The following is a 25,695-nucleotide window of genomic DNA, read 5'->3' as shown; positions in this document are numbered from 1 at the left end:
ATTTGACCAGTTTGCAATGGCTTTGTGAGCTGGTACTTTTGCCCCATGGTTGCTGTCTTATGCTTCAAAGTTTAAGCATTAATGCAATTATCAGTATCAGAAAATATTTTTTTCATGGTGTGTTAAGTGTCTGCTTACTGATAATGTGGTGACATTGTTTTGCAGTAAGCAAAGCACCAATCAGAAGAGAGAGCGAGAGAAATATGTCACTACTCCAGCAGACTGGGTCAATCTCACACTACTGTAGTTGGCAGAGAGACGTATTTTCTTTTGAATCATCTGGAACTGGTCACTGTTGGCAACAGATAGAAGGAAGGATGGTGCAGTGGTTCAGGTGCTAGTTTGGGATTTGGGAGACTTGGGTTCATTTCCTTGCTGCACCACAGACATCCTGTGACTGTGGTCAAGTCACTTAGTCTCTCTGTGCCTCAGCATCCCCCTTCTTTAAAATGGGGATAATGCCCACTTGGCAGGGGTGTTGTGAGGATAAATATGTTATAGATTGTGAAGTGCTTTGATATGACAGTAATAGGGGCCATATAAGTACTTAGGCAGGATTCTGACTTATCAAGCAATGACTTACATATTCGCTCACACACTGGCTGTTAATTGTACAGTAAATTACTTTGTACTTTAAGGTATCCTTGTTGCCTGCCTTTCTCCCCCTCATCTCTCTTTCATTTTGCCCTGATTCCTTCCACTATTCAAAATCAACAGTTGGTCATGGTGCATAATTTGGAAAGAAATTTAAATGTCATTATGGGATGTAAAACATCTCTGAATAGTATAACGTTAGGCAGTGGTTTACAATGAGCAGGGAAAGGGGGACAAGAGTGTCGAACTTGCTACTCATCTGTCCATCAATCATAATGTATGGTAAATTTGAAAGCTTAGCTGAGACAGACTCAGTATCAGAAAATCAATAACCATTTTAATAGAGGAAAAAGAAAATCAATTTTCTGCAGCAATTAGGAAGAAGACTGTGATTTATATTCACCTTCAACTATGTGTGCATGGATCTGTGGTTGATACATTAATGGGAACTTTATGTACACACATAAAGAGGACAAGTTACACTTAAATTAGATTCTTAGTACCAGGGGGTCTAGTTAATATTCGAACGTTTAAAATGAGACTTGAGCTAATGACTTTCCATAAAATGAATGCTATTTTTCTTTGGTAGAAATGCAAGAAAAAGGGTCTTCAAGTCCTATATTAGTCTGAATGCAAACAACAAATTCACATGAATAATAGAATCTGATCAAGTAAGATGGCCCAGTTATGCACAACTGCACCAGCTACACTCACCTGGTCCATCTGGTCTGGAGAAGCAAAAGAATAGGAAGCTCTGACATAGGAACTAGGAGCTGAGCCATCAGTGCTAAATGATCGTCCAGGAACCAAAGACACCTAAGAAAGATATTACCAAGTTTAATGTTCTGAATGCATGGAAGTCTGAGAGGATGGCATGTAAAATGTGATCATTACACCAGAAACTGTTGATACTTATACAAAATGTATCTCATTTTAGACACAGCTACTAAGCAGAAAAGATCCACGACTAGTATCAAACTGGGGAATTCTTTGCTTCATTATCTAGTCAAGTAAAATCTAAAGGCCGTATTCAGCCTGCAATGAATGAATACAGCTCCCATAGAAGCCTATGGGCCAATTCTAGTGGGGAAGATAACAATGGTAAATTACATGTCAGGTACCAGTTAGTCAGCAAATGGATGTAAGTGGTTAACTTAAAGCTGTGCTAAACTTTGGCTTGTACTAATTTGGTATTCAGGAGGTGTGTAAACTGAATAACGTACAACCTAGGATGAAGAAGGGGGTGGGGTGAGAGTAACAGACAGAGCAAATACAGCAAGGTCTGAGATAAAGAATCTCAGCCATGACATTTAGCTATGTCCACAACATTCCCAAAATTCCTGTGGTCAAATTTAGCTCAGATGTAACTGGCTGTAACTCTCATTGACTCCAATGAAGGTTATATATTCTTGTGTCAGGAGTTGAACTTGGCCCCTACCGAATTTGAAATTAGAAATAGCACCCATTTTTTACCAGTTTCTGACACGTGGCCATTTGCAACAGTCTACTAGCATTTACAATACTGATGAATTTGGTCTGGTGTTTTATGGAGGTGGCACTGGTGGTCTGTTAGGGGGAGAAAGTGGGAATAGCAGGGACCTGCCTAAAATAGAGGGCTATATGACAACATAGTAGTGGAGCAGAATGGATTTTGGCCTTGAAAAGGAGTGTAGGTTTCAGCCTTGTGACTGTAGAGTGATGAATATTGATCATGAGCAGGACTGTGTATAGTTTTGCATTGGAAGAAAATTAAGAGAACAGATTGGTTACAAGAATGATGGGCTCCTATACAAAACCATAAGCTAGTCAGATAACTAAGAATAGTTGCAGCTAACCTGCGTCATGGTTCTGTTCACTTTTTGAACTTAATAGCTTTTTCACATTTTACAATTTTTTGCTAGTTTTCTCTCTTTGCAGAATTTCTGCTACCTATTTCAAGTTGGCTGATATTTATAAAGGAAAAAACATGTATTACTCTCTTCTATTTTGTTTTCTAACTGTCAATAGACAACTGATTATCAGTTCCTTGTAAATGGGTATTTATACTCTATATACGCATACATCTAAAGTGAAATCCTGGCTTCATTGAAGCTGAATAGCAAGACTCCCATTGACTTCAATGGGGACAGGATTTCGTCTCTGATGTTCAGATCACTATGAAAATTACACAAGTAAAGGACATGGAAATGGCCACAGTGTTTCTAGGTGCTGTGTGGCTGTTACTATCATCATGGTGATATGTCTAACATCCTGTACATCTAATATTTGTAATCCTTAATGTAACAATTGTAATATGGCTAAAGATTAAAATCCCAATTCTGCCCTGAGAACTGGGTATTCAGGCTCCGGTGCTGGTGCAGAGCTGCACTGAAGTAATTGGGAATCCTGTGGGTACGGGCAGTTCTCACTACTGGATTGGGGCCTAGGATGCTTCTCGTGCATACTTTAGTTTGAAGACTGCTCTTTGTGGCAAGTCTCTGTTCTCATGACATGTAGTAACATTTTATTGTAATAGAAAAAACTTTCCAAAGGAAAGTAAAATGTTCGAACAATAGATGAAATCCAACTCCCATTCGTTATAATGTGATTCCAACACTTCAGCTACTAAAATGTTATTCCTTAATGACTGATTAAGAACACATGATACGAATCATAACTAGCTGAGTAACAAATACTCGGAATAACAGACATGGTTCCATTCCAAATAAAGTTTAAATTATTTTAAAGCTGTTTCCCATCATTAGGTTTTTTCCCTACCCCTCTCTCCAAAGCATTTTCCATGATCATCTGGCATGTGTCAGAAATTCCCTTAATCTTAATCCATAAAAACAGTCCAGCAGTAGGGACGTACCAGTCAGCCAAGCCTGTAGATAAAATATGGACATTAAATAAAAGTACATCTTGCATCTGTAATGAAAACACCAAAATGGGAATATTGCCATTGATTTCAATAGGGAGAGGATTTCAGTCATAGTATTGTATGGAGTTTACTCCATCAGTCATTTTGTGGTACTGACTTGCATGAAAATCTCAGCCTTCTTGGCCCTTTATACAGGTATTCAAGCAGTTACCTGTTGCACAGCTTTCCTTGGGGTTAAAGTTATATTTTTCTAAGTATACTAATCAGTAAATGCTCCAGATAAGTCAGATACTCAGTTCAGTTTACTTTAAGTAAAGTAAGGTCTATTGGCAACTTTACAGAAATAGAAAACCATAAAATAAAGCAAAGGTTAGTTAAACACATGCACATGACACATGACTACGATGCAGAGTGTCAGCAGATTGGCACTAAATGGCAAGTTACAAAACGCAGCAAAGTTATCTGGACTGACTGCATAGTAGCAGTTTGCACAGTCTATTATAAGTACTGTGTCTAGAATTACAGGCCCCTCCAGAAGAAATAGTCATCCCAGAGAGTGTGTTGTAGATAATCCCCACCTTTTGACCATAGGTCTCCCTGGCTTCATTTGTTGTTTGCCTTTCTGCAGTATAATTAATTCAATGGTAGGCTGGAAGCTCAATAACAATGAGGCAAAGAACATTCAGTTTCTGATATCCGCTTATGTTAAATAAGATCTTCCTGTCACCACTGTACATAGATTCATAGAAATGTAGGATTAGAAGAGACCTCGAGAGGTCAGCTAGTCCAGACCCCTGCACTGAGACAGGACTACATATTATGCGGACCATCTCTGACAGGTGTTCGTCTAACATGATCTTAAAAACCCTCCATGACAGAGATTCCACAACTCACCTATTTGTTCCAGTGCTTATCTACTCTTACAGGTAGGCAGTTTTTCCCTAATATCTAACCTAAATCTCCCATGCTGCAATTTAAGCCCATTACTTCTTGCCTTGTCCTCAGTGGATAAATAGAACAATTTATCACCCTTCTCTTTATAACAATCTTTTACATTCTTGAAGACAGTTATCATGTCACCCTCATTCTTTTCTTCTCCAGACTAAACAAACCCCATATTTTTCAATCTTTCCTTGTAAGCCATGTTTTCTAGACCTTTAATCACTTTTATTGCTCTCCTTTGGACTGTATCCAGTTTGTCCACATCTTTCCCACAGTGTGATGTCTGGAACTGGTCACAGTACTCCAGTTGAGGCCTTATCAGTGCTGAATAGAGTGGAAGAATTGCTACTGGTCTTTCTTACAACACTCCTGCTAATACATCCCAGAATTACGTTCACTTTTTTGCAACACTATTACATTGTTGACACATATTTAATTTGTGATCCACTATAACCCCAGATCCTTTTCTGCAGCGCTCCTTTCTAGGCAGTAATTTCCTATTTTGTATTTGTGCAATTGATTATTCCTTCCTAAGTGCTTTGCATTTGTCCTTATTGAATTTCATCTTATTTATTTCAGACCAGTTCTCCAGCTTGTCAAGACATTTTAAATTCTAATCCTGTCCTCCAAAATGCTTGCAACCCCTCCTAGTTTGGTATTATCTGAAACTTTATAAGTGTACTCTTTGTGCCATTATCCAAACCATTTATGAAGATATAGAATAGAACTGGGCCAAGGACAGATCTCTGTGGGACCCAACTTTGATTTGCCCTTCCAACTTGACTGTGAACCATTGATAACTACTTTCTGAGTACGGTTATCTAACCAGTTGTATACTCACCTTATAGTAGGTTCAGCTAGGCTATCTTTCCCTAGTTTGTTTATGAGAAGGTCATGTGCAGTCAGTATCAAAAGCATTATTAAAGTCAAGATATATCACATCTACTGCTTCCCCCTTATCCACAAGTCTTGTTACCTTGCCAAAGAAGGATATTAGATTGGTTTGACATGATTTGTTCTTCAGAAATCCATGGTGACTGTTACTTATCATCTTATTATCTTCTAGGTGCTTACAAACCGATTATTTGCTCCATTATCTTTTTGGGTACCCAAGTTAAGCTGACTGGTCTATAATTTCCTGTGTTGTCCTTATTCCCATTTTTATAGATAGGTGCTATATTTGCCCTTTCCCAGTCCTCTGAGATCTTTCTCATCCTCCTGAGTTCTCAAAGATAATCGTTGAAGGCTCTGAGATCTCTTCAGCAAGTTCCTTAAGTATTCTAGGATATATTTCGTTAGGCCCTGCTGACTTAAAGACATAACAATTTGTCTAGGCAATTCTTAACTTCTTCTTTCCCTGTGTTAGTTGTGCACTGCTAACCTTTTGGTGAAAACTGAAACAAAAAAGGCATTTAACACTTTGGCCATTGCTGCTTTTGCTGCTATTGTCTTTTCCTCCTCCTTGAAAAATGGACCTATCCTATCCATGATCTTCCTCTTGCTTATAATGTATTTGTAAACCTTTTCCTGTTACCTTTTATGTCCTTAGCTAATTTAATAACATTTTGGCCTTTCTAATTTTCCCCTACATGCTTGTGTTTTTTTATATTCATCCTTCATAATTTGACCTTTCCACTTTTTGTATGACTCTTTTTTGAAGACCTTTGACCTTGAATCAGGTCATTGAAGTTCTCCTGATTAAGCTAGGGTGGTCTCTTACCATACATCCTATCTCTCCTGTGCATTGGGACGGTTTGCTTTTGTGCCCTTAATAATGTCTGTTTAAAAAAACCTGCAAACTCTCCTGAACTCTTTTTTCCCTTAGACTTGCTTCCCATGCAATCTTACCTACCAATTCTCTGAATTTGCTAAAGTCAGCCTTTTTGAAGTCCACTGTGTTTATTCTGCTGCTTTCCTTCCGACCATTCCTTAGAATCATGAACTCTGTCATTTCATGATCACTTTCACCCAAGCTGCCATCCAGCTTCAAATTCTCAACCAGTTCCTCCTCATTTGTCAGTATGAAATCTAGAACAGCTTTATGTCTAGTCAGTTTCTCCACCTTCTCTAACAAAAAGTTGTCTCCAATGATTTCCAAGAACTTGTTGGATAATCTGTGCCCTGTTGTATTGTTTCCCCAATACATCTGGGTAGTTGAAATCCCCCCTCACCAACAAGTCCTGCGCTTTGGATGATATTTTTGTAGTTTAAAAAACTGCCTCATTCACCTTTTATGCCTGGTTAGGTCATCTAGAGTAGACCCCTTACTATGACATCACTGTTGGCCACTTGGGTAATATAATAATCCCCTAAGAGATTTACGTCCTGGCAGTTCCTGAATTCTTGTCCATTATTTGCTTCTCTGCATTGTTCAAGATCCTAAACAACATCTTGAGGTAGACCAACATTGCCTGACCATTTTGTGTGGCAGCTTACTTTCAAACACTGACAGTAAATACACAAAACAACCGCCACCCCATCCTCCGATAATTATACACTTCACATGTCTCTCAAGCAAATAGATGAGAATTAATTTAATGTTGTGAATGCAATCCTAAACATACAGATTATGCATGCAATCAGATTTTGTTCACTTGATTTTACTTTTACGGTAGTTCTGAAAATGGAAGTGTCAGATAGATGGCCGGGTATGAGATGTGTTCCAGGGAACTTTTACCCAAAGGATAGTGAGTGACACTATCTGCAGTTTAATCAGGACTGGTTTGCTTAGGTCTAAATCCTGTACTGCACAGAAAGTCACTGACTAGAAAATTATGCTCTGTACACACCATACATCTGATATGACAGAAGATTCAGATATATACAGGTGAGTAGGAATTTTTGGGTTTGGTTGTGAGAAGTGAATCTGGATGATGAAATTGATCAGGCTCACAGGTATTCTGCTCTGCCTGGATCAGATAGAAGAGATGCTCTGTTGGCAGGGGCAGAGCATTTTGAGAAATTGCCAGGATGTAATGAATCATCTGCTGATTACCATAGCAGTTCACAGTTTTAGGATCCTACTAGTCTCTCCTTTGGTTCTGGATTGCCCAATAGCAGCAATGGTGTTCATTGTGGGTGGGCAAAATATTTCACCCTTTCATGTTTGGATCCCTGCACCTTTGTTGCGAGGTAGCTAGCTCACTGTGGCATGCTCTGGGTCTCCCCATGAAGCTAGTGCAGAACATGACTTGCCTTATGTCGCAGCTTGATGAAAGCATATGACACCTGTGATCCTAATTCTGTCCTGGCTCTCAATTAACTTCTGGGTGAAACAAGATATTTATTACAATGTCTGAAGCTGTGTGAGATCTAAGCCCTAGTTATTTTACAGATCACCTCTCCCAAGTGCTTAATTTGTGCAAGAGCTTGCCAGGGCTGAGCCTCGGCACCTCTTGGCTTGGCAGTTCATAGCCCCGGCACCTCTGAGCTTGCTGCATCAGTTATGAAAGTAGAAAAATTGCTTCAGTCCCCGCACCTAATTGCTTGAGCCCCAGCGCCTCTTTTATGACAAATTGAGCACTGCCTCTCTCTCTCTAAACCTTGTCTTTGCATCAGTGGGAACATTTGATCTACAGGAGAAGATCACAGGAGCTGGGAATAGAGTGCACAGGGTGACCAGATGTCCTGAATTTATAGGGACAGTCCTGATATTTGGGGCTGTGTCTTATACAGGCACCTAGTATGCCTCACCCCCATCTTGGTTTTTCACACTTGCTACCTGGTCACCCTAGTGGCAGACTCCCACCTTTGCAATTTGCACCCATTGGAAATCCATCTGACTCCCAACTGGGAAACATTTGTAAAGTATCAAAAAAAAAAAAAAAAAAAAGGCATCTTTGTTCAAGCTTTCTACTAATGGCAGGCACTGTAATTTACCTTTGTAGTCTTCCTGCTGGTATCCTCCTGTTTCAGGATAGGTGGCTTGACAGGTATGAGGGGTACCGAGTTTATCCTCCAGTTGCGGAAATGGTTCTTTGCTAGTCTAAATTATGTAAAGTGCATCCAGATACGACTATGCTGGTGCTTTGTACATACATTTAATAATTGTTAGGCTAATTTGACTTTGTCAGAATTTAAAATATCTTTTCCATGCTGTGTTTGGGAATTAATTGTCTCTTATCTTATTAAAAAATAGCAACAACCCAGGCAATTTCCGTAGTCACCTCTTTCCACAATTTCTTCTTGATTATATGGTTGATGTCTATAACTGACTGCTTTTATTCTGTTTTAATTTTAGTTCTTCTTAGTTACAGTTTAGCGTCTCTTTTTAAACTCTTGCTGGGGCTCAGGTACTAAACAAACAGGCATAACAACCTAATGATTTTGAAATTACTAGACAATAAACATGGCCTAACTTTTACCTTATGCAGCCTTCCTGGTAATTTTCCCAGAATGAAGTCTAGAATAGGGTCTGATTTTACAGCATAAGTGAAAGTCTCCAGGGATCTAGTATAATGAGCTGCTAATACCAGAGCATTATGGGGAATTGTTCTCCTATCTCACGAATTTTCACAGTTCCAGAAAAATTTCCCGTTCGAGACTAAGCTGAGAGAGTGAATATAAAAGCTACTGCAAAGTATAAGATCTAAAAATTGTTTTATGTCACATAGCAGGTATAACAAAACCTGTATTATACCAAGTGGTCTTTTTTTTTTTTTTTTATTATTATAGCTGGAACTGGTAGTGGCCCTTATAGTTAAGTGTTGTCTAATGCTTCTATTCAGGGCTGACTTTACGGGTGGGTGACCGTTCATGGCATTGTGGTCAGGGGGGCGCTGTGGTAAAGAAGCAAATAGCAGGGCAGGCCTGGAAAGTGAGGCCATGGAAGGAAGCTTGGGGCATTGGCAGGGCGGGGGGGGGGGGACGACAGTGGGACCCAGGTGCGATGGGGGGTGAGAGTCTGGGGAGTCAGCAGGAGTCTGGGGGATGGGTGGGGAGCCCAGGGAGGCAGCAGGGATCAGGGAGGGAATGATGGGGAGGCGGCAGGGGCCAGGGGAGATGGGGAGGGTGGAGATCCCGAGGAGTCAGCAGGAGGCTCGGGGGCCGAAGGAGGCAGGAAGGACCAGGGGCAATGTTGGGGGGAGCTCAGGGAGGCAGCAGGGGCACCAAAATACAAGTTTGCTCAGGGCACCATTTTCCCTAAGGCTGGCCCTGCTTCTATTATAAGCCAGAGGGACTCCTCTTACTACACCCTGGAAGTATTGGTCCCCAAGGGACTGTCTGTCAGTCCAAAATAGCCAGAGCCCTCCCAGCTACACCCTTAACCCCAAAAAGTCCCTTTCCCCCCCAGGTTTATATGCTGGCATGCTGCTGTGCCCACAGGCTGTATGTGTGTATGTCTGTGTGTGCCATTTCATTAGCCCTTAATCACCAGGGGAATCCCTTTTGCCTTGAGTGGGAGGTCTAGATGGTTTCTGGACCACTTATTCCTCCACAGTGGAGTAAATGTGCTAAGATGCAGTCCAGAGATGGGGCTATAAATTCTGACTCTCAAAGGGATTATGTAAAGTCACCTTTGCTTTGGAAATTATCTCTGAGCCATTTAGGGACCTACAATTCCCTTTACTATGGGGCACAGAGAGAAACAAATTAAAGTCTGGAAAGCCCCCAAAGCACTGGAAATGGTGAGTCTAGATGCAGTCTGACCCTCTGTAGCTGCAGCTTCTCTTGGTCTACCTGTAGATCTGTTCACGATCTATGCTGAAATGTGGATGGAGTATGGTTGCTGCCTCTGTCAGCCTCTTCCCTGATTCACTCTAAGGAAGATTTTCCCCATCTGCTGGATTCTCTACCAACGGGTTGAATGTTCCCTGAAATCCTGGACAATTGTTCCTTTTCTTATCCTCAGAGCATAATGCCTTTATGCACTGACTTTCTCTGAATATCTCAACTAGCTGACTTTTATTTTCAGCTGTTCATTTTCTCATTTCCCTTTTCACTATTCCTTTCCTGAAAACACTTTTTCTTTGTGCTTTTCCCTTCTACAGTACTTGCTTCCACTGTTGTTTACACTTTATTGGCAAATTTCCACTGTTATAGATACTACTGTTGCCACCATAATAAGTCACCATTTCAGGGTTAACTGTATTCTCCCTCTGTGTATTCCCCACTTGAAGGCTTCCTCTTAAGGTTTCATACTCCCTGTCATCACCTCTCTTGGGCAGAAACTTAGTGTCTCTCTCCCTCTTGACCAGAGATTTAATACTGTGATATCCCCAACAAGCCAGTCTGTCTAATGGCCAGTGCCTGTGCTTTGCTTTCTCATCAAGGGCTGTGAACAGTGTATTGACTGCAGCTCTTCTAAGCAAACACACTTATTCTTAAGATAAAAGCATTACAGAGAAAATCTATTCAAAGCAACAGAAGTTCATATGTGCATGCTAGAAGCTGCCCAGAAGTTACTCATCAATATTATGGGGCCTTAATGGGCCAAACTCTTTCCAACCATATGCAGAAACTGGGCCCGCCCTTGGACAGAAGATCCTATCTGTTTGCTGGATCAGAAAGATGGCCCTCAGCCAATTTAAACCTATCTTTTTTTATGTTTAAAAAAAACCTTTCTTTGTCTGTCGTCTCTGGCAAACTCAGTTTGAAACAGTACATGTAAGCTTCCACAGGAGGTGGTACTTCTCTGGATGTATTTACACCTGAGTGGTTCACCTTACTCACCTCTGTGACAGGGCATGCTCTCACACTGACATAGAGGAGACTAATGAGCTCCTCTGGGCTTGTTCAACACCAATGAGGCTCATCTGCAAGGCTTGTTCTGCGGTGAGGGAAGCTTGAAAGGGAAAACTAACCAGAAGAAGGAGTGGCCAACAGGGAGAAGGCTGCTTCACCTCAGATAGCCAAGCCAGGCTCACTGAGAGATCAACATGATGAGCCTCACTGCTCACAAAGCTGTATGACCCAGCCTCAGAGCAGTACGCCCTCTGAGGGGGACTGGAGCTAGACCCCATTTAGACTAAGCCCAAAGGGCTGACCCAGGAAGATTGCCTGAGTTCCAGGTCACCCTTGCTTCTTTTCAATTTCCCACAGACTCCCCTCTCCCATAAGGGAAGAAAGAAGGGCGAGGACTCTTCTTTTGTTTGTTTGCTTCAAGACCCCTCTTGGGTGTCTGCTGGAGGGGGGAGGCAAGAAAGACAGTATAAAGATCTGAAGTGGGGTCTGGAGAGGACTTGAAGGGATCCCTGCCCCCCACAACCTCTCACTGCTTTGAATTCCTAGAGGAGCTGTGGTAACCTTCCCCACTGGAGTTGCATACAGTCCTTGGACCACAGTGATTCATCAACTTAATACAATATGGTCCTCGGACAAATTGCAATATCTGCCACAGTGAGAAAACAACGATGTATACTTCTCCCACCTGAGGCTCTGACAAAAGCCTTACTGCAGCCTTGCTTTTCAGGAAAGGGGCTCCACATCTGGAGGTGGTGTGCAGAGCTGGGGGGATGTTTACTTTACATAGCATGCTCTCCCCTGAACGTCATTGGCCATCACAATAGTGTATACAGTATATCCGTGCCTTTCATCCTGCTTGGAGGGAGGTGTTTTGCATGTGAGTGGGTGACAATGCTTACAGAGTCATATTGTGCAAGACGGGTTTTCTTTGTGAAGTGGCCATCCCTCTAAATCTGGAGTCTGAACCCTCTTCTGTTTCTGCTCCCCCCACTCCCATGTTGAGTTAAGCATTCCTCAGAAACTTCATTAAAACAGCCTTGCCAAATTCCTGGGCTCTTCTATAACAGTGTGCACTATGGCCTTTACGTAGGGCAGGTGAGAAACAGGAGTTGGTCTAGGAATTGAAAGGTGGGCCAGTGAACAGCAGAACACAGAGGCTAGATAATATAAATCAATGGGTGTACCTTTACTCTGCTCTATATTTTTTTTATGAACCAGCTGCTCCCTGTCACCCTCACAGTTGTTTAACAAGGGTAACTAATCTGATGTAAACCAGATTCAAACCAATTTAAAGTGTGCATGCACACAGTTGCCTGGCTTAACTAAAATGCAATATTGCATCTTTAATTAAAATGGTGAAACTTTGGCATGTTCACAAACTCTAAGTTGAACATTAACATTCTGCCCTATCAATCTGTGCTGTTCCCTGGCTATCTGCATATATGTTAGCACCACTAAATAGGTGCCTGTGAGTGTGTGTTGCATTCACTGACCTTTTAACCACTTGTCTGCAGCAGCTAGCATTGCATCTCGCTGGGTCCTGTAGAACTCTGCTAATCTAGAAGCAAATAAGCAAGTTAGTTTGGGGACATGAGTCAGAGAGTCATCATTAAATACTATCTTGTATGTAACTCAACAATAACTTCACTGAAAATCAATGCTAAGGGCTACTCTTGATCCTCTCCCTATCAATATAGTTTTCTACATGCATTTCAATTTTTAATGGAAGTAAATAAATAACCTAACAAAGAAAACTAAGGCTGGAGGACTTGTAATGCCTGACTCCGAATCCTCTCAACCATCGTGGGTTTGAAAGTTTGACTTGGATATTATTTGTTACCTATTATACTTAAGAAATAAGATGAAAACAAGGAGAAGATAGTAAAAATCCAGAGGAAAAAACAGTGGATGAAAAATGGAGCAGGTAATGAGAAAAATAGAGACATTCTGAATAGTGGATTTTCTAAAGTGGGGAAAAAATGACTATGGCAGATATATTATACAACCTGTAGTAGCATAACTTTGTAGTAAGGAACAGTCTTCGTGTCCAATATAGGGCCTCATCCAATGTGCACTGAAGATCATGTGGTTTGTACCATTGACTTTAGTGGGCCCTGGAGCAGATCTATATAACATAGGGTCCTCTTTGACTAGAAAACCCTTTTTATTTAAAAAAAAAAAAAAAAAAAAAATCTCTCTTGAAAGGTTCAGTATATCAGAAAATGGTACAAAGGGTTAGTGGTTTGGTTGCCTTCATCAAATATAACTCATAATTTCCTTCCTTTTGTGGATTCATGACTCAGTCATAAAGTGAGATTTAATGTTGTTTTGCGGGGGTTAATATAGATTGTTATTAAAAGCAATAATACTACTTAGCATTCATGTAGCATTTTTTATTCATTGATCTCAGGCTACTTTGCAAGAATAGGAGTATTATCCCGATTTGCAGATGAGGAAAGTGAGCTGGGAATAGAACCCAGGTGTAAAATAAAAAGAAACAAAACCTTATTACCTGTCTGTGTGCTCCAGCAAACCCTTCTTCCCCCATTTCCGAAGAAGTTCTAATACTAGGATCTGTGAGAGAGAGGAAAACATCCAAGTTAATGTCATAACCTAAATGTCATAGAGCCAGTCCTGCAAAGCCCACTAACTTCAATGAGAATCTCTGTAAGGATTCCACAGCTGTACTGAGCTTAGCCATTCACTATTCAAAATTGTCCTCTTTTCCTCTGCTAATATCTGAATGAAATGACAGTGTCAAATTCTGCCCTCAGTGACATCCATTGTACCAGTGTAATGGAAGGCAAAATTGGGTCCATGATATATAACACCAGTTGCATGGTGAGAAGGGTCCTGTGGCTAAAGCAGAGGGCTGAAGGTCGGGTGGTCTGAGTTCTTATCTCCCCTCTGTCACTTGTCTTATGTGACCTTGGTCAAGTTACTTAAGCTTTTCTGTGCCCTAATTTACAAGCTTTAGAATATACATAGTAGTGGTAATCTTGTGAGTCTATATGCATTACTCTTTATTAAAAAAAAAATCCTCTGTTTGGCAATGCTTTGTATGGCACTCTTCACTTTGAATGCCTACACACAGCAGGACTACATAGTTCCTGATTCCAAGCACAGCATGATGCACACGTCATTGATGAATGCATCCTTAAGTAGCGTGCAGCGTAGGCTCACTTGGACACGTCAGTGCTGTTTGTCCTGCCATACTGAATGCAGAGCAGGATCAAGCATTTAAAAACAGTCTAATCAAATAATTGTGTAACTGTGCAATGGCAATTAACTTGCCTGTGCGAAAGTGCTGGGGTGCATCGTTGAAATCTGCATATGTAGAATAATTCTGTCAGTAAGAGGTTTGGGGCCTGTTAAAAAGCCTAATCTCAACCTAGGGGAAAAGAAAAAGCATTAGTATGAAAATGTGCAGTCCACTAATGTTTGCTACATGATTCAGCATTATCCATTTTGTTAGTATCTGATTAGTGTATTTCATTAAATTCTTGAATCTGATAGATCACTAAATTTGTGATCAATGAATCTTGACCAAATCCAATTGTTCAGTTCTATTGTGCATTGTGTAAAGTAGCTCTGCCTCAGTTTGATAAACAGCACAAAATTAAAAAAAAATACAAAACAAAATAAATTAGCACACACAGAGGGAGAGAATTTAAGACTCTGACAAGCCGAGGGACAATGCCTCAGGGGAACACACACACGGGTTATATGATAAAAAGCGGCTGATTGAGAACTGAGACCATAAAGATTCCCAAAACAACAGACTTATCCGCAGAGTTAAAGCAATGACATGGTACTCGTTGCTGCCCATTCAAAGCTCAGCCAACAAAGGACAGCTGCTAATATCCCAAGGAATTTGGAGAGAAAAAAGTGCCAAAAGCAGCTTTGATATTTAGGACAAACGGAGAAGACACTCCACCTTCAAGAATGCTTCATAAACTTTGGCACAGCCGCTGGGAGAAAAAAAAAGGTGGGGTGGGGACCACACAGTTATTCTTTGCGCATAAGATCACTCTAATGAGCTGTTGGTCCTCAACTGAGCTTTATGGCATAACCAAAGTTTGCTTTCCAGCTTGTGACATTCTAATATCAAAATATTTTTGCAGCAATAGAAGTAAAAGAGATGAGGCTCTTTTGAATCTGCCGTATAGAGGGAATGATAACATTTTGATGAAATGGCATATATCCTACAGTATTTTGAAACTGGACTTACCCAGCAGAGATAATTTTAGAAAAAGTGTCACATCTGATCACTCGACCATCAACATCCATTGATAGAAAGGTTGGTGCCTTAGTCTTTAAATATAAAAAAGTAGCTTATTGTGGCACTTATTTTATTGTGAGAACAATTGGTGATAACAAAATATCACTCACTTTCATCAGTAAGAAAACAAAATATTCTGGACTGTGTTGTGACTGGCTTTGTGGCCAGGAGCAAGGGAAGCAATCTCTTTCCCCTTGTGTCCATCCCTGCTCAGGGGCAGGTTCAAGGTGATTGGGAAGAGCAATTAAGCTAGTGCAAGCAATGGCATAAGGGTTGGGCAGCAGCAGGATAAAGGCAGGACCTGGGATGAATCTATGTTAACAATTCTCCTCCACACTGCTTTAGCCAACAGTTGTGGCTGGGTCCAGTGGTGGGTGGAGTGGTGCATTCTGAACGTTGTTAAAGTGTGGTAGAGCTCCCACTGTAGGGTGTGCTCCTTTGGAGTGATTGCTATGGATTGAACCTTTCTTAAACATAGACTTGTTATGGCAGCATGAGATTGCATGCATACAAATGGATACTGAGCTTACACACATCTACGCTATACAGGTGCAAACACTTATGTGCACACGTAAGCAGTTCTAACACCTACATATGTGCAAAGTTTTTTGGCACCCACATAAAGACAAGTGGATTTCAAGGACTCATATGCTAACATTAACAAGCACTTGGGTGTTGCTGTATCAAATGTCCATGCATGCATTTGCCCAACGTTCCTGTCATGCTAAAGAAAGTTTAAGGGTAAGGCATATTTTGAGCCAATAACCTTTGACAGTGCACGTTTAATGAATGTCTTTATCTATTGCACTGAACTGCACCTTTTTCTGTGTAGGAAACCATTACTATAGTCCAGTTCAAACCTGAGAAATTCTCTATCTGCCAAAATATATTTAAAATGCAAGATGTTTGATCGTTGGGTACATTAGTCATCTAAACATTTTTATTTAAATGTGGACAGCTGAAAGTGTATTTCTCCTTGTCAAAGAGAGAATCTGTGTGACAGAAATACAAATAACCACAAGGGATTATTTACCTTTTCAAACTGAAGAAAATAATATGGATCATCTTCTATTATAAGGAAATCATAACATCTTGCAAGCTGAAGAGAAGCCAAATTAAAAAAAGATGAACAGTTCTTGAAAACGAATATGTCATTATTTGCTGTAATTATTATGTTATGATATTTTAGTATACTGAAGGAGAAGGCAGTAGTGTGATCACTGACAACAGGGTCAACGACTGAGTGGCTAGCTGGGCTATCAATGTCCATAGTATCAGGCCGAGGCCATGAAAACAGTCATGTAGGATGACAAGAAACAGCAATAGACTTGTGCAGCTGGGATCTCTTATAACTTCAGTAGGCCCGGAATCATGATTTTATCATGGGAAAATATTTTGGTTCTGTATTTATAAACTGTTTAGTAGCAAACAAAATAGTCTCTTTTCTTGTTCTTTCTTTATGAAAGCTATGATGATGTTAGGTTCCCACTGAATACCTGGTATATCTTCTCTTTGCGCTCAGTAGTCAATGAGGTTCCAGCAGGATTACTACCATTTGGAATGGTGTAGAGGAACTTGGGGAGATTGTTGTTCAGCTTCTTTGCATCTTCTGGTCTCCACCTGGAAAGAATTTCTTCTAGAGCTTTTGGAATAATACCGTGCTTGTCACTAGGGACTTTGATAATATTACAGCCCAATGGCTTAAGCTGTTAATAAAAAGAAGACAGATATGACTCACAATCTGGTAGCCTAATCAGTAGTTCAGAAATTTAGTCAGTGAGGCCTTAGAACTTCTGCGCTTGCTTCACGAAAAAATTAAGAATTCTTTACCATAATTGTGATCTGAAATGGGAAATTGTAGATCAAGATTGACTTCAAACAATCTTAAACATGATTTAAAAAACACTGATGTGGTTACTTATAAGTAATGTGGAAATCTCATGTTTATGTCCCAAAACCTTTCTCACAACATATTCCACATTTTCTATATAGTCCCAATTAATGGTCCCACGCTCAGATATATATTTATTGAACTGCCCAAAAGAACCAGCACCCTTCCCCCTAAAAAAGATATTGCACAGATATCCCATGCAACTAGCTAAGTGAATGCATCAATAAGATCAAGAATTTAAATGATAAAAGTCTGAAAAATTCCAAAATTGATGTTCCTACTATATGTTGTTTGCATTGCTTGTTTATACATATATAATATGGCAACACACACATGTAATGCAAGGAAGTTGCAGTAGGAACCTGAATTTTGCATTCGGTTATTTTTTTTGCATGGGATATCTTATTTGGGGAAAAAGTTGCTGGTTTCTGTTGGGCAGTCAAATAAATGTATACCTGAGTGTGGAAGAATTAGCTGTCTAGCAGTTTCAGGGGCTCTCTAGAAGGATCACTGAACTCCTCAACACACTCGTCGCAGTGTCTTAATATGCTTCCTAGAGGCACCTATGGTCCCTATCTATCATGCAATGAAGCGTGCCTTTCAGTGTAGTGGCATTCATCGCTTGAGTGCATCATGACACATCCCTACACATCATGGAAAGCTTTTAAAGTCTCACACATCAATTAAAGGAACATCAGAGGTTGCAAAGTCGTTTTCCAAAGGCCAAGATTAATTTGTGGCATGCATCACACTGCATGTGCACATATCTATGTGCTCTTGGTAGCTGAATACTCTTGGTAGCTGAAAACACTTGGGTCCACACTTTCAATCAGGGTAAATTAAAAAAAAAATCAGGTTTTTTTATGTCGTTTTAAATTATAATATATATTTATTTTTAAAAATAAAATGTTTAAAATGAAATCTGAATTTAATACAAAATATGTTAAGGCTTGAACTTGTTATAATTTAGCTGTAAATGGGAAACGTTTTGAGAAGAGAAGCTTATGCATCCAGAACATAAAGGTGATTTTGTTTAATAAACATACATTTTACATACTACAAACTGTTTTGGTTTTTGATTAAATTCCAGTTACTGTCCTAAGGCAGCTTGACACAAATCATGAGCAAAAGTAATTATGTGGTAAATAAGCAATATATTGTGCACCATTTTCTAACATACTAAAAATGTACAGTTAAGAATCTGAAAATATTAAGCTTTATAATGCTTAAGGAAATGAGTGTAGGTGCAATGTATCATCCTATGTAGCAAAAGGATGTACGAAATCTAGTGTAAAGGCTCTGCTTAGCTGTAAATGAACATATTTTAATGGTTAGATCAGTCCCTGAGAACAAACCTTTCTTTAGAAAATAACTGAAGTACAAATGGAAAAGTTGATTACAATCAATTATTTAAATTGAGACTTTCCTTTGGGTGATTTAAATCATGATTTAATTTTCCTTGATTTAAATCACTTCACCCTGCTTTCAACAGTCAAAAACCTGTTTACAGGTGTTAGAACTTACATCTTCAAAATCCATTGGCCTCAGAAGCCAAACAAGAGCACATACTGCATGTGTCTAGTTTTATGTATGCACAAAAGGAGGCCTGAGAGAGATCCTTTTCAAAATGTACCCATGACTACCGAAAGAAACAGATTGGTCTTGGCAATGTATAGATCTCCAGATATCCATAGGTGTGGCCCCCATGTGATGCATACATCAGTGAGAAAAATCACATACTGCAAATTTTTCATCTTGATTTCAGGAAGAACTTTGCATGGCTTTGCAGACCTAAACAATACTCACTGCTGACAGAGCCCCGGAGTAGCTAGGGTCTTCTGAAAGGACATTATCTCCAGGATTGACAAGCATGTCGAACACCTGTCCAATAAGAATAATTTATTTTACAATAGTGTGACCTTTCCTCCTGTATACCATACACCTTGCTATATACTCTGATTGGATTATTTGTATTGATTACATTGTAGCGTTTTTGCCTTCCTCCTCATTTAATAATTTATCCCCATTTAGAATAAAGAAATTAGGACTAGTCAAAAAAAGAAACCAAGGCCTGCTTACCATACACATGTATATAGCCTTCACTCACACAAGTTAGCCTATAATTTTAATCAGGCTACTGCTGTGAATAAGGCAAGAATAATAGGCTTAGAAAGTGAAATCTGAGCCCCATTGAAACCAATGGGAATTTTGCAATTGACTGCAGAGGGCCAGGATTTCACCCATGCTGGACAATTTTCCTTTGTATAAAAAATGTATAATAAAATAGCACTTTTTTCAATTCAAAATTATTATGATAGTTGCTAAAGTGAAAATAAGTTTAAAGATGTTATGCCATTGAACAAAAACATTAACAAATTAAACACACTTTTCCAAACAAGTAGCAGATCTAGCATGGTGTTTCTATACCATATGTGGGAATGGATCTTTCACTGTAGAAGTCTATCCAGATTCCCGACCTATGCTTATTTAATATTTCAGTATTAGGGGAAGGTTATATTACTTGAAATGGAGTGAAGGGAATCAACCATGGGCTATGTTCCTTGAGAACTAAATTTTGTAGATATAACTATAGTGTATGTAGCATGGCTATGCCAGTATTTGATTCTCCTTTCAGTCTTACTTTAGACAAGGCATCCTGGCTGCCGATGGTGACACATATCTCCATTTGGCCCTGATCAGGACTGTATTTGGCTGTGGGAGGATTGTGGAGAGTCCTCTGCAAATCCTTTAGCCAGGATAACAATTCTGGAATTCTGAAACAGAAGTGTCATTCCTTTATTCCTCATTTGTGTCCACAGCACTCTATAAACCACAGAGACATTTATTGATAGCGTCCCTTTGCTGCCCTGATGCAGCACGATTTCTGAACAACCTGTGTATGGCTGTTGTTAAATGCATATGGATCGAATTCTGAAGTGCTTACTTAAACACTGATCCTGCAAATCCTGACTATCTTTATTAGTTCTTACTCTTTCAAGTAGTCCCATCATTGACTTAAATGAGATTAGAGATTGCAGGATCAGTTCTCAATTTTCACTCAGGCAAATGCTCATGGATTTATTATTTCATATGGCAGCTTACAGTTGGTGAACTAGTTAAGGTAGTGCAGATAAGTGTTCAGAGATGAAAACCAAAGGTCACACTTGGAATGAAACATTTTACTATTGAAAAAGAGGGTGGTTGAAATTTTCCAGAGGAAAAGAAAACTTTCTTCAGAATTATCTGTCAGGAAAATTGAAATGAATCATTTTGTTTCAGGTCAGGTGGATGTTCATTTCTGGATCCAGCTATGTCACAACAGTGCCTTATGGGAGTTATGTTTTCAGATCCCTCATGCCCCTATTCTCCCTGATAGGACTAGCTTCCTTGCCTGACTCCATCTTTCCGGCTGCCCCCACAATCTCACCCTGTGGCTGAAACCAAACCGAAAAAATTCAGAATGTTTCAATACTTTGTTAAAGTATTAAATGTTTTAATTAAAGTATTAATTGTAATTAATTAAACTATTAAATGTTAAATATTTTGACTTTTGGTCCCAATTTGCAATGAAAACATTGAAATATCAGAATTCCTCATGGAACAGAAATTCTGTATTTTGATCAGCTCAGTCCTTACAATAAACAAACAGGCTGATGGACACAATGAAACCATTCAGTTTTCCTTATTGAATAATGAATATTTTAAAAAAAATTGAAAAATGAACAATGAAACTGTTTTATGTTTGTTTACATTCAAGATTAAAACACAAACACTTAAATTCAGCCTCCCAAAGTAAACAGGTGTTGTATTAAAAAGATCAACTCTTTTTATTCATCCTGGACTCGATATGAAATTAATTTAAGAGATTAAGAAATGTCAGATTGTTTTTGAAAACTACCCCTGTGTGTCAGAATACTGGAGGGCCCTCTTCATCAATGCCTCCCCAATTTCAAGAGTAGTTCCATCTTCAATAGTGAAACTTGCTGTTTTAAATGGGAAATAGTTGGGACTTGGCAAGCCTCCAGAGATCATGATTATTGAAGGATTCTTCTGTGCCACACTACCTGTAATGAACATAAGGAAGACATCATCCATTGGAGTTTGCACACTGCATGGACTAGAGAATGCACTGTTACAGTATTCAACTCTATTTAAAACATTATAGTCAAATCTGAAAGTAAGTATGTGGTGTTCTTCATTCATGAGGCTGTACATTGTTTTAGTGCAAGAACAATACGTCTCATTTGTTTCTATATTGCTCAGCCCTGTAAAGGTTTTTGTTTGCTGTCAGTAAATGAAAATGTCATGTTTTTGTGAACAGTTATAGAAATGCCAATACCGTCAGTTTTTGATAAATTGTCAGCTGTGACTTGAACATACGTGAAACATTAGCTAGAAAGTATTAAAGATGAGCTGAATCGCTAAGTTTGGATCTAGGTTTGAACGTCTCTGAAATCTGGAGGCATCTCATATCTGGTGTTTGGTTTAATTTCTAGAAGGATGATCATACTCTTTTTAAAGTCAGAAAGGACAACTCTGTGTAAATGCTGACTTGGAAATGGGACATTTTCATTTACTAACTGCTGTCAGGAGGTATCTGATGCAGACCACGGCCAATCTTAATGGAGGTTGCAAGCCAACAGTTGAAGCTACTGTCTGTCCAGTGTAGTTTAGCACAAACTTTTAAAAGTAAGCTGTAGGCATCTTTTTTTTGGACTACGTGCTCCATGATGCTCTCCAAGTTTCAAACATGGAAAATGAAGGATTTAATACTCCACTACAATTTTATTAAATAAGTGTCGCTTTAGTAATGAGACTTTCTATTTGTATACTGTAAAAAAAAGTTTAACTTTTTTTTACCACCTTTCAGTACTTTTCCAGTAAAAAACTAATTGCTTCCAATTAGTGCAGTTTATTTGGCGCTCCAAAACCAGCCAAATTCTGCTAAATTTAAAGAGTTCTTCACCCACAAAAACCCAATTCCCGAGATAACTGTGGATGTCTTACTATGAATATATAGTTGTAGAACTATAGGATGAATGAATGTTTTACTTTCTCTGCTTTGAGTCACACTGATTTCCATTGGGTGGAATGAGAACTGATTTAAAGCTTGAGATGAAAATTTCACCTGCCCCAAAACAGCACCCTACCAAGTCTTTAAAAATACCCTAAGTAGCATCCTAGCCACTACCCTCAAATCTTTTGGATATAACTCCCAATGTTCAGCTGAGTTGTCCTTGATGAATACAGAAAAGAAGTCAGTAGTACACGGAAGACATCAGTCAGGTAGGAGGAAATATTTTGTACTCACTTGTAAGTCTTAAAAGATTTTGCTCTCTTGCTGCACTTACTACTGAGAGAAATCGGGAGTAGTTCATGCTGGTGATACAAGAAGCAACCTAATTCTGAGTCAATTAGTATAGGAAAAGAAACAAAAGGAAAGCATTTCACTCTTCAGTAAGTCTCTGATTTGATTTCTAAACACAATGAATAATATAGTGCAATATTTAGCTTATGCCTTCTTTGTTGTTCCATTGTTTGTTAATTTAGGCCTGGTCTACACTGCTGGCGAAATTTGGTGGCAATCGACAGGAGTTACACAAGCTACGCAGAGTAGCTTGCGTAACTCTCGTCGACTTCGTAACTTCTGTTTAGCACTCTGTCCCCACTTCGCTGTGTCAACGGGAAATGCGTACCCACCAATGCAGTGCTACACTTTTTGGAGAGGTGGTTTTATTAAATCAATCAACTTCCGGATTGATTGAGCGTGTCTTCACTGCCGTTCAATTGAATCGGAAAAAATCAATCTGATGGCAGCGAATTTGCCACCATCAGTGTAGACATGGCCTTAGAAAAGAAAAGAAAAAAATCACCTTGGAGAACACTTTTACAAAGGGGTCATTAGTTCCAGGTGCTATACACAAATGTTAAACAATGAAATGGCTGGATCCTTTAGCCTCATTGCTCAGTTATTTTTACAGATATTATGTTTCTTTGGCAGGTTTATTACTTTATGAAGAGGTTTGGGGAAGATTTTAGACTGGATCTTGGGTTTTCCCTGAAAGGGGATTCTGGGACTGATTCCCTAGAGCTGGGTAAGCTGTTTGTATCTCTTTGATGGGTGCAACTGAGGAGGTTCAAGTTCCATACTGTTAAGTCAGGGGAATAAAGGGACCTTGCTGGGTAAGTGCTGTATTTAGAAGGATTAGTGAGAATCTGTTGTTCAGAAGTTGGGGCTTCTCCTTGTGGTTTGTTACAGTTAGTCCATTAGAATGTGTTTAATGTTTGTGAGCATCTCTGGGAAAATTGTGGAGGCATTCACTGAATTTTAAGTTCTGCACTTTTGACATGGTACCATTTAAGGCAGCTTGTATTTTATAAGGGAGATTAGAAGTGCATTTGTCTTTCACCACTCTGTCTTGCCAAGAACCAGAACCACCAGTTTCCCTCCAGAACTTCCAAAGGAGCTCATTTCTGCTGTTTTCTAGATGGCAAAAGAAAATTGGAACTATCTTCCAAGGCCCGATCCTCTCTCTGCTCCCCAGTCTGGTTTTTGTATCGTCTAATATTTGTATTTTATTCTATTGAATGGTCACTTTGGAGAGAAGGATTCCCAGGAAATGAGATGCCCTAACAGAACTTTCTATCTGTGCCAAGAAGGAAGTAACAGAGAACTCTTTTTCACTTCACTTTTTATTTTTATAAAACGTTACTTCAACATTTAGCACAAATAGCTCTTTTACTTGGATTATATGTTCTATTAATCAAAACATGTTTTCCACCTACTACCATGAACATTGCCTTAGCAGTCGCATTGCTAAGTGTTATGGTCCATGTGCTAGTGCTAAGACCAATGGAGGAGTGGGGGTGCAGCACAGATCAGTACAGCCCTAACTTGGGCCCCAGCTGTGGTGATCCCTATGAGCTATTGTCACTGCAGAATAGCTGGGTAACATGCTGACCATGCCCTCATCATGCTGTGGAATATCCCAGTTACACCTCTGCTGTTGTGTTGGTTTCCTGCAGGGGGTGGCATACAGTTTATTGGGGAGGCCTTCTACATGAGATAGTCCTGGGGGAGGAGGACGGGGGCTTTCCAGTTCTTTTATGTCACTTCTTCTGGTATAGAAGACCCAGAGTGCAAACTAGAATTTTCCTTATAGGCTTATTTTCCTGGAGGCTATACATAGGCACTGAAGCACCTCCCTTATGGCACCTCTTCGGAAAAGAAGAGCTTGATAAAAAGCTGTTCTGGAAAAATTCAAAGTCGCTGAGACAGGAAGATGTGTGTGAAGGTAGTAAAAATGTTTTGAAAATAGATTTAGTGGCAAGATAGACAGATCTATATAGCAAGTAGAGAATAGGCTGGAAAAATAGAGGTGAATCTGGGCAAAAAGATAAAAGTGAAGAACAGACTATGGGACACAGTCTCAGCTGGTGAAATTTTCAACAGCTGCGGATCTGCTTGTAGAAGTTGAGCAACATTACAATGAAGACTGTAGCCAGTACACAGTATGCTGTTTTTAAAAAAAATTGTCACTAAGGAGGGTAAATGAGAAGCAACTTCCAGACAGCATTACTAATAGAGATTTTCCCCCAAAGGGAAAATTTTATCAAGATGGGTATCCTCGGAAGTTGTTGTGTCCCCTGATTTAAAAAAAAAAATCTGGGCACTACTTATTTTAGGAAACTACAACACTTAAAAATGTGACGTGTAACAACAATGAAAGAAATGATCATTTTAAAAACAAAGTTTTAAGGATTTAAAAAGTAAAACTTACCAACAGGAGTGTGGAGTAGGAAAAAGATCAGAGAAGCAGTAGAGTTTTCAGAAGAGGCATCCCTTCAGCAATCAGACACAAAGAAGTAATAATCAATGAATTATAATAATAACCCAATGAGATTTACTCCTGATCTAGTCAGAAGCAAATATACAAATGATCACATAGTTCCTCAGACTCACACTCTTTCACATCATCAATGTGCTGCAGATTTTACCCGAACACTTATTTGAAATTACTGTAAATTATTTACCTAGAAAGTATTCCTGAACATAAGCCCTTCTCAGAAAAGGAGCACTGATTTTTGAAACTCTTAATGTAACCAAAAGCATTTTTAAACATAGGTTTATAACCAAATGAGTAGGTAACGAAAATGTAATAGGATGAGAGGGGATGTTGTTCTGTATTCATCATACAATTATATTGAACTGGGATTGTTCATCTGTGGTAAATATATGATTTAAAACATATAAAAGAAAATATAAAATCAAAGTACAAAGTGATTCCTTCGTTTATACTGTACTAAGATCTACAGGTATGTGCGATGACTTTAGTAAAAATGTGAGAAGAATGAGCATTTTTCCTATGTTGTAAATATAAATTTCTGGGGCTCCTATTAAGCCTATTCTGTACAGCAGGTGTTACAGTGAACACGGCTGTC

At 39.3% G+C, this 25,695-nt stretch overlaps 1 protein-coding gene and 1 long non-coding RNA gene across 5 annotated transcripts in view; one reads left to right on the top strand and one right to left on the bottom strand.

Moving 5' to 3' along the window:
* LOC137155460 (uncharacterized) overlaps window positions 1-25,695 on the top strand; it is an 82,005-nt gene that overhangs the window by 14,110 nt on the left and 42,200 nt on the right. The window lies entirely within an intron of this gene.
* Window positions 1-25,695, bottom strand: part of LOC137155456 (kynurenine/alpha-aminoadipate aminotransferase, mitochondrial-like) — a 32,276-nt gene that overhangs the window by 3,259 nt on the left and 3,322 nt on the right. The window contains exons 2-14 of one of the 4 annotated variants that reach the window (XM_067551731.1): window positions 25,035-25,096; window positions 22,565-22,658; window positions 21,152-21,317; window positions 19,895-20,027; window positions 19,060-19,134; window positions 16,859-17,068; window positions 16,396-16,461; window positions 15,312-15,394; window positions 14,375-14,471; window positions 13,593-13,654; window positions 12,574-12,638; window positions 3,352-3,458; window positions 1,309-1,410 (exon numbers count right to left, since the gene is read on the bottom strand). In XM_067551731.1, the coding sequence (XP_067407832.1) occupies window positions 1,309-1,410; window positions 3,352-3,458; window positions 12,574-12,638; window positions 13,593-13,654; window positions 14,375-14,471; window positions 15,312-15,394; window positions 16,396-16,461; window positions 16,859-17,068; window positions 19,060-19,134; window positions 19,895-20,027; window positions 21,152-21,317; window positions 22,565-22,631 (1,233 nt within the window). In that variant the 5' untranslated portion in view covers window positions 22,632-22,658; window positions 25,035-25,096. The remainder of the gene's footprint in view (window positions 1-1,308; window positions 1,411-3,351; window positions 3,459-12,573; window positions 12,639-13,592; window positions 13,655-14,374; window positions 14,472-15,311; window positions 15,395-16,395; window positions 16,462-16,858; window positions 17,069-19,059; window positions 19,135-19,894; window positions 20,028-21,151; window positions 21,318-22,564; window positions 22,659-25,034; window positions 25,097-25,695) is intronic. The other 3 variants (XM_067551733.1, XM_067551734.1, XM_067551732.1) reach the window with 3 other exon arrangements.

Source organism: Emydura macquarii, unplaced genomic scaffold, assembly GCF_026122565.2.
Source record: "Emydura macquarii macquarii isolate MOO-44397 ecotype Brisbane River unplaced genomic scaffold, CSIRO-AGI_Emac_v2 contig_1363, whole genome shotgun sequence".
Classification (NCBI taxonomy): domain Eukaryota; kingdom Metazoa; phylum Chordata; order Testudines; family Chelidae; genus Emydura; species Emydura macquarii.
This window is presented reverse-complemented; position numbering and strand designations above follow the sequence as displayed.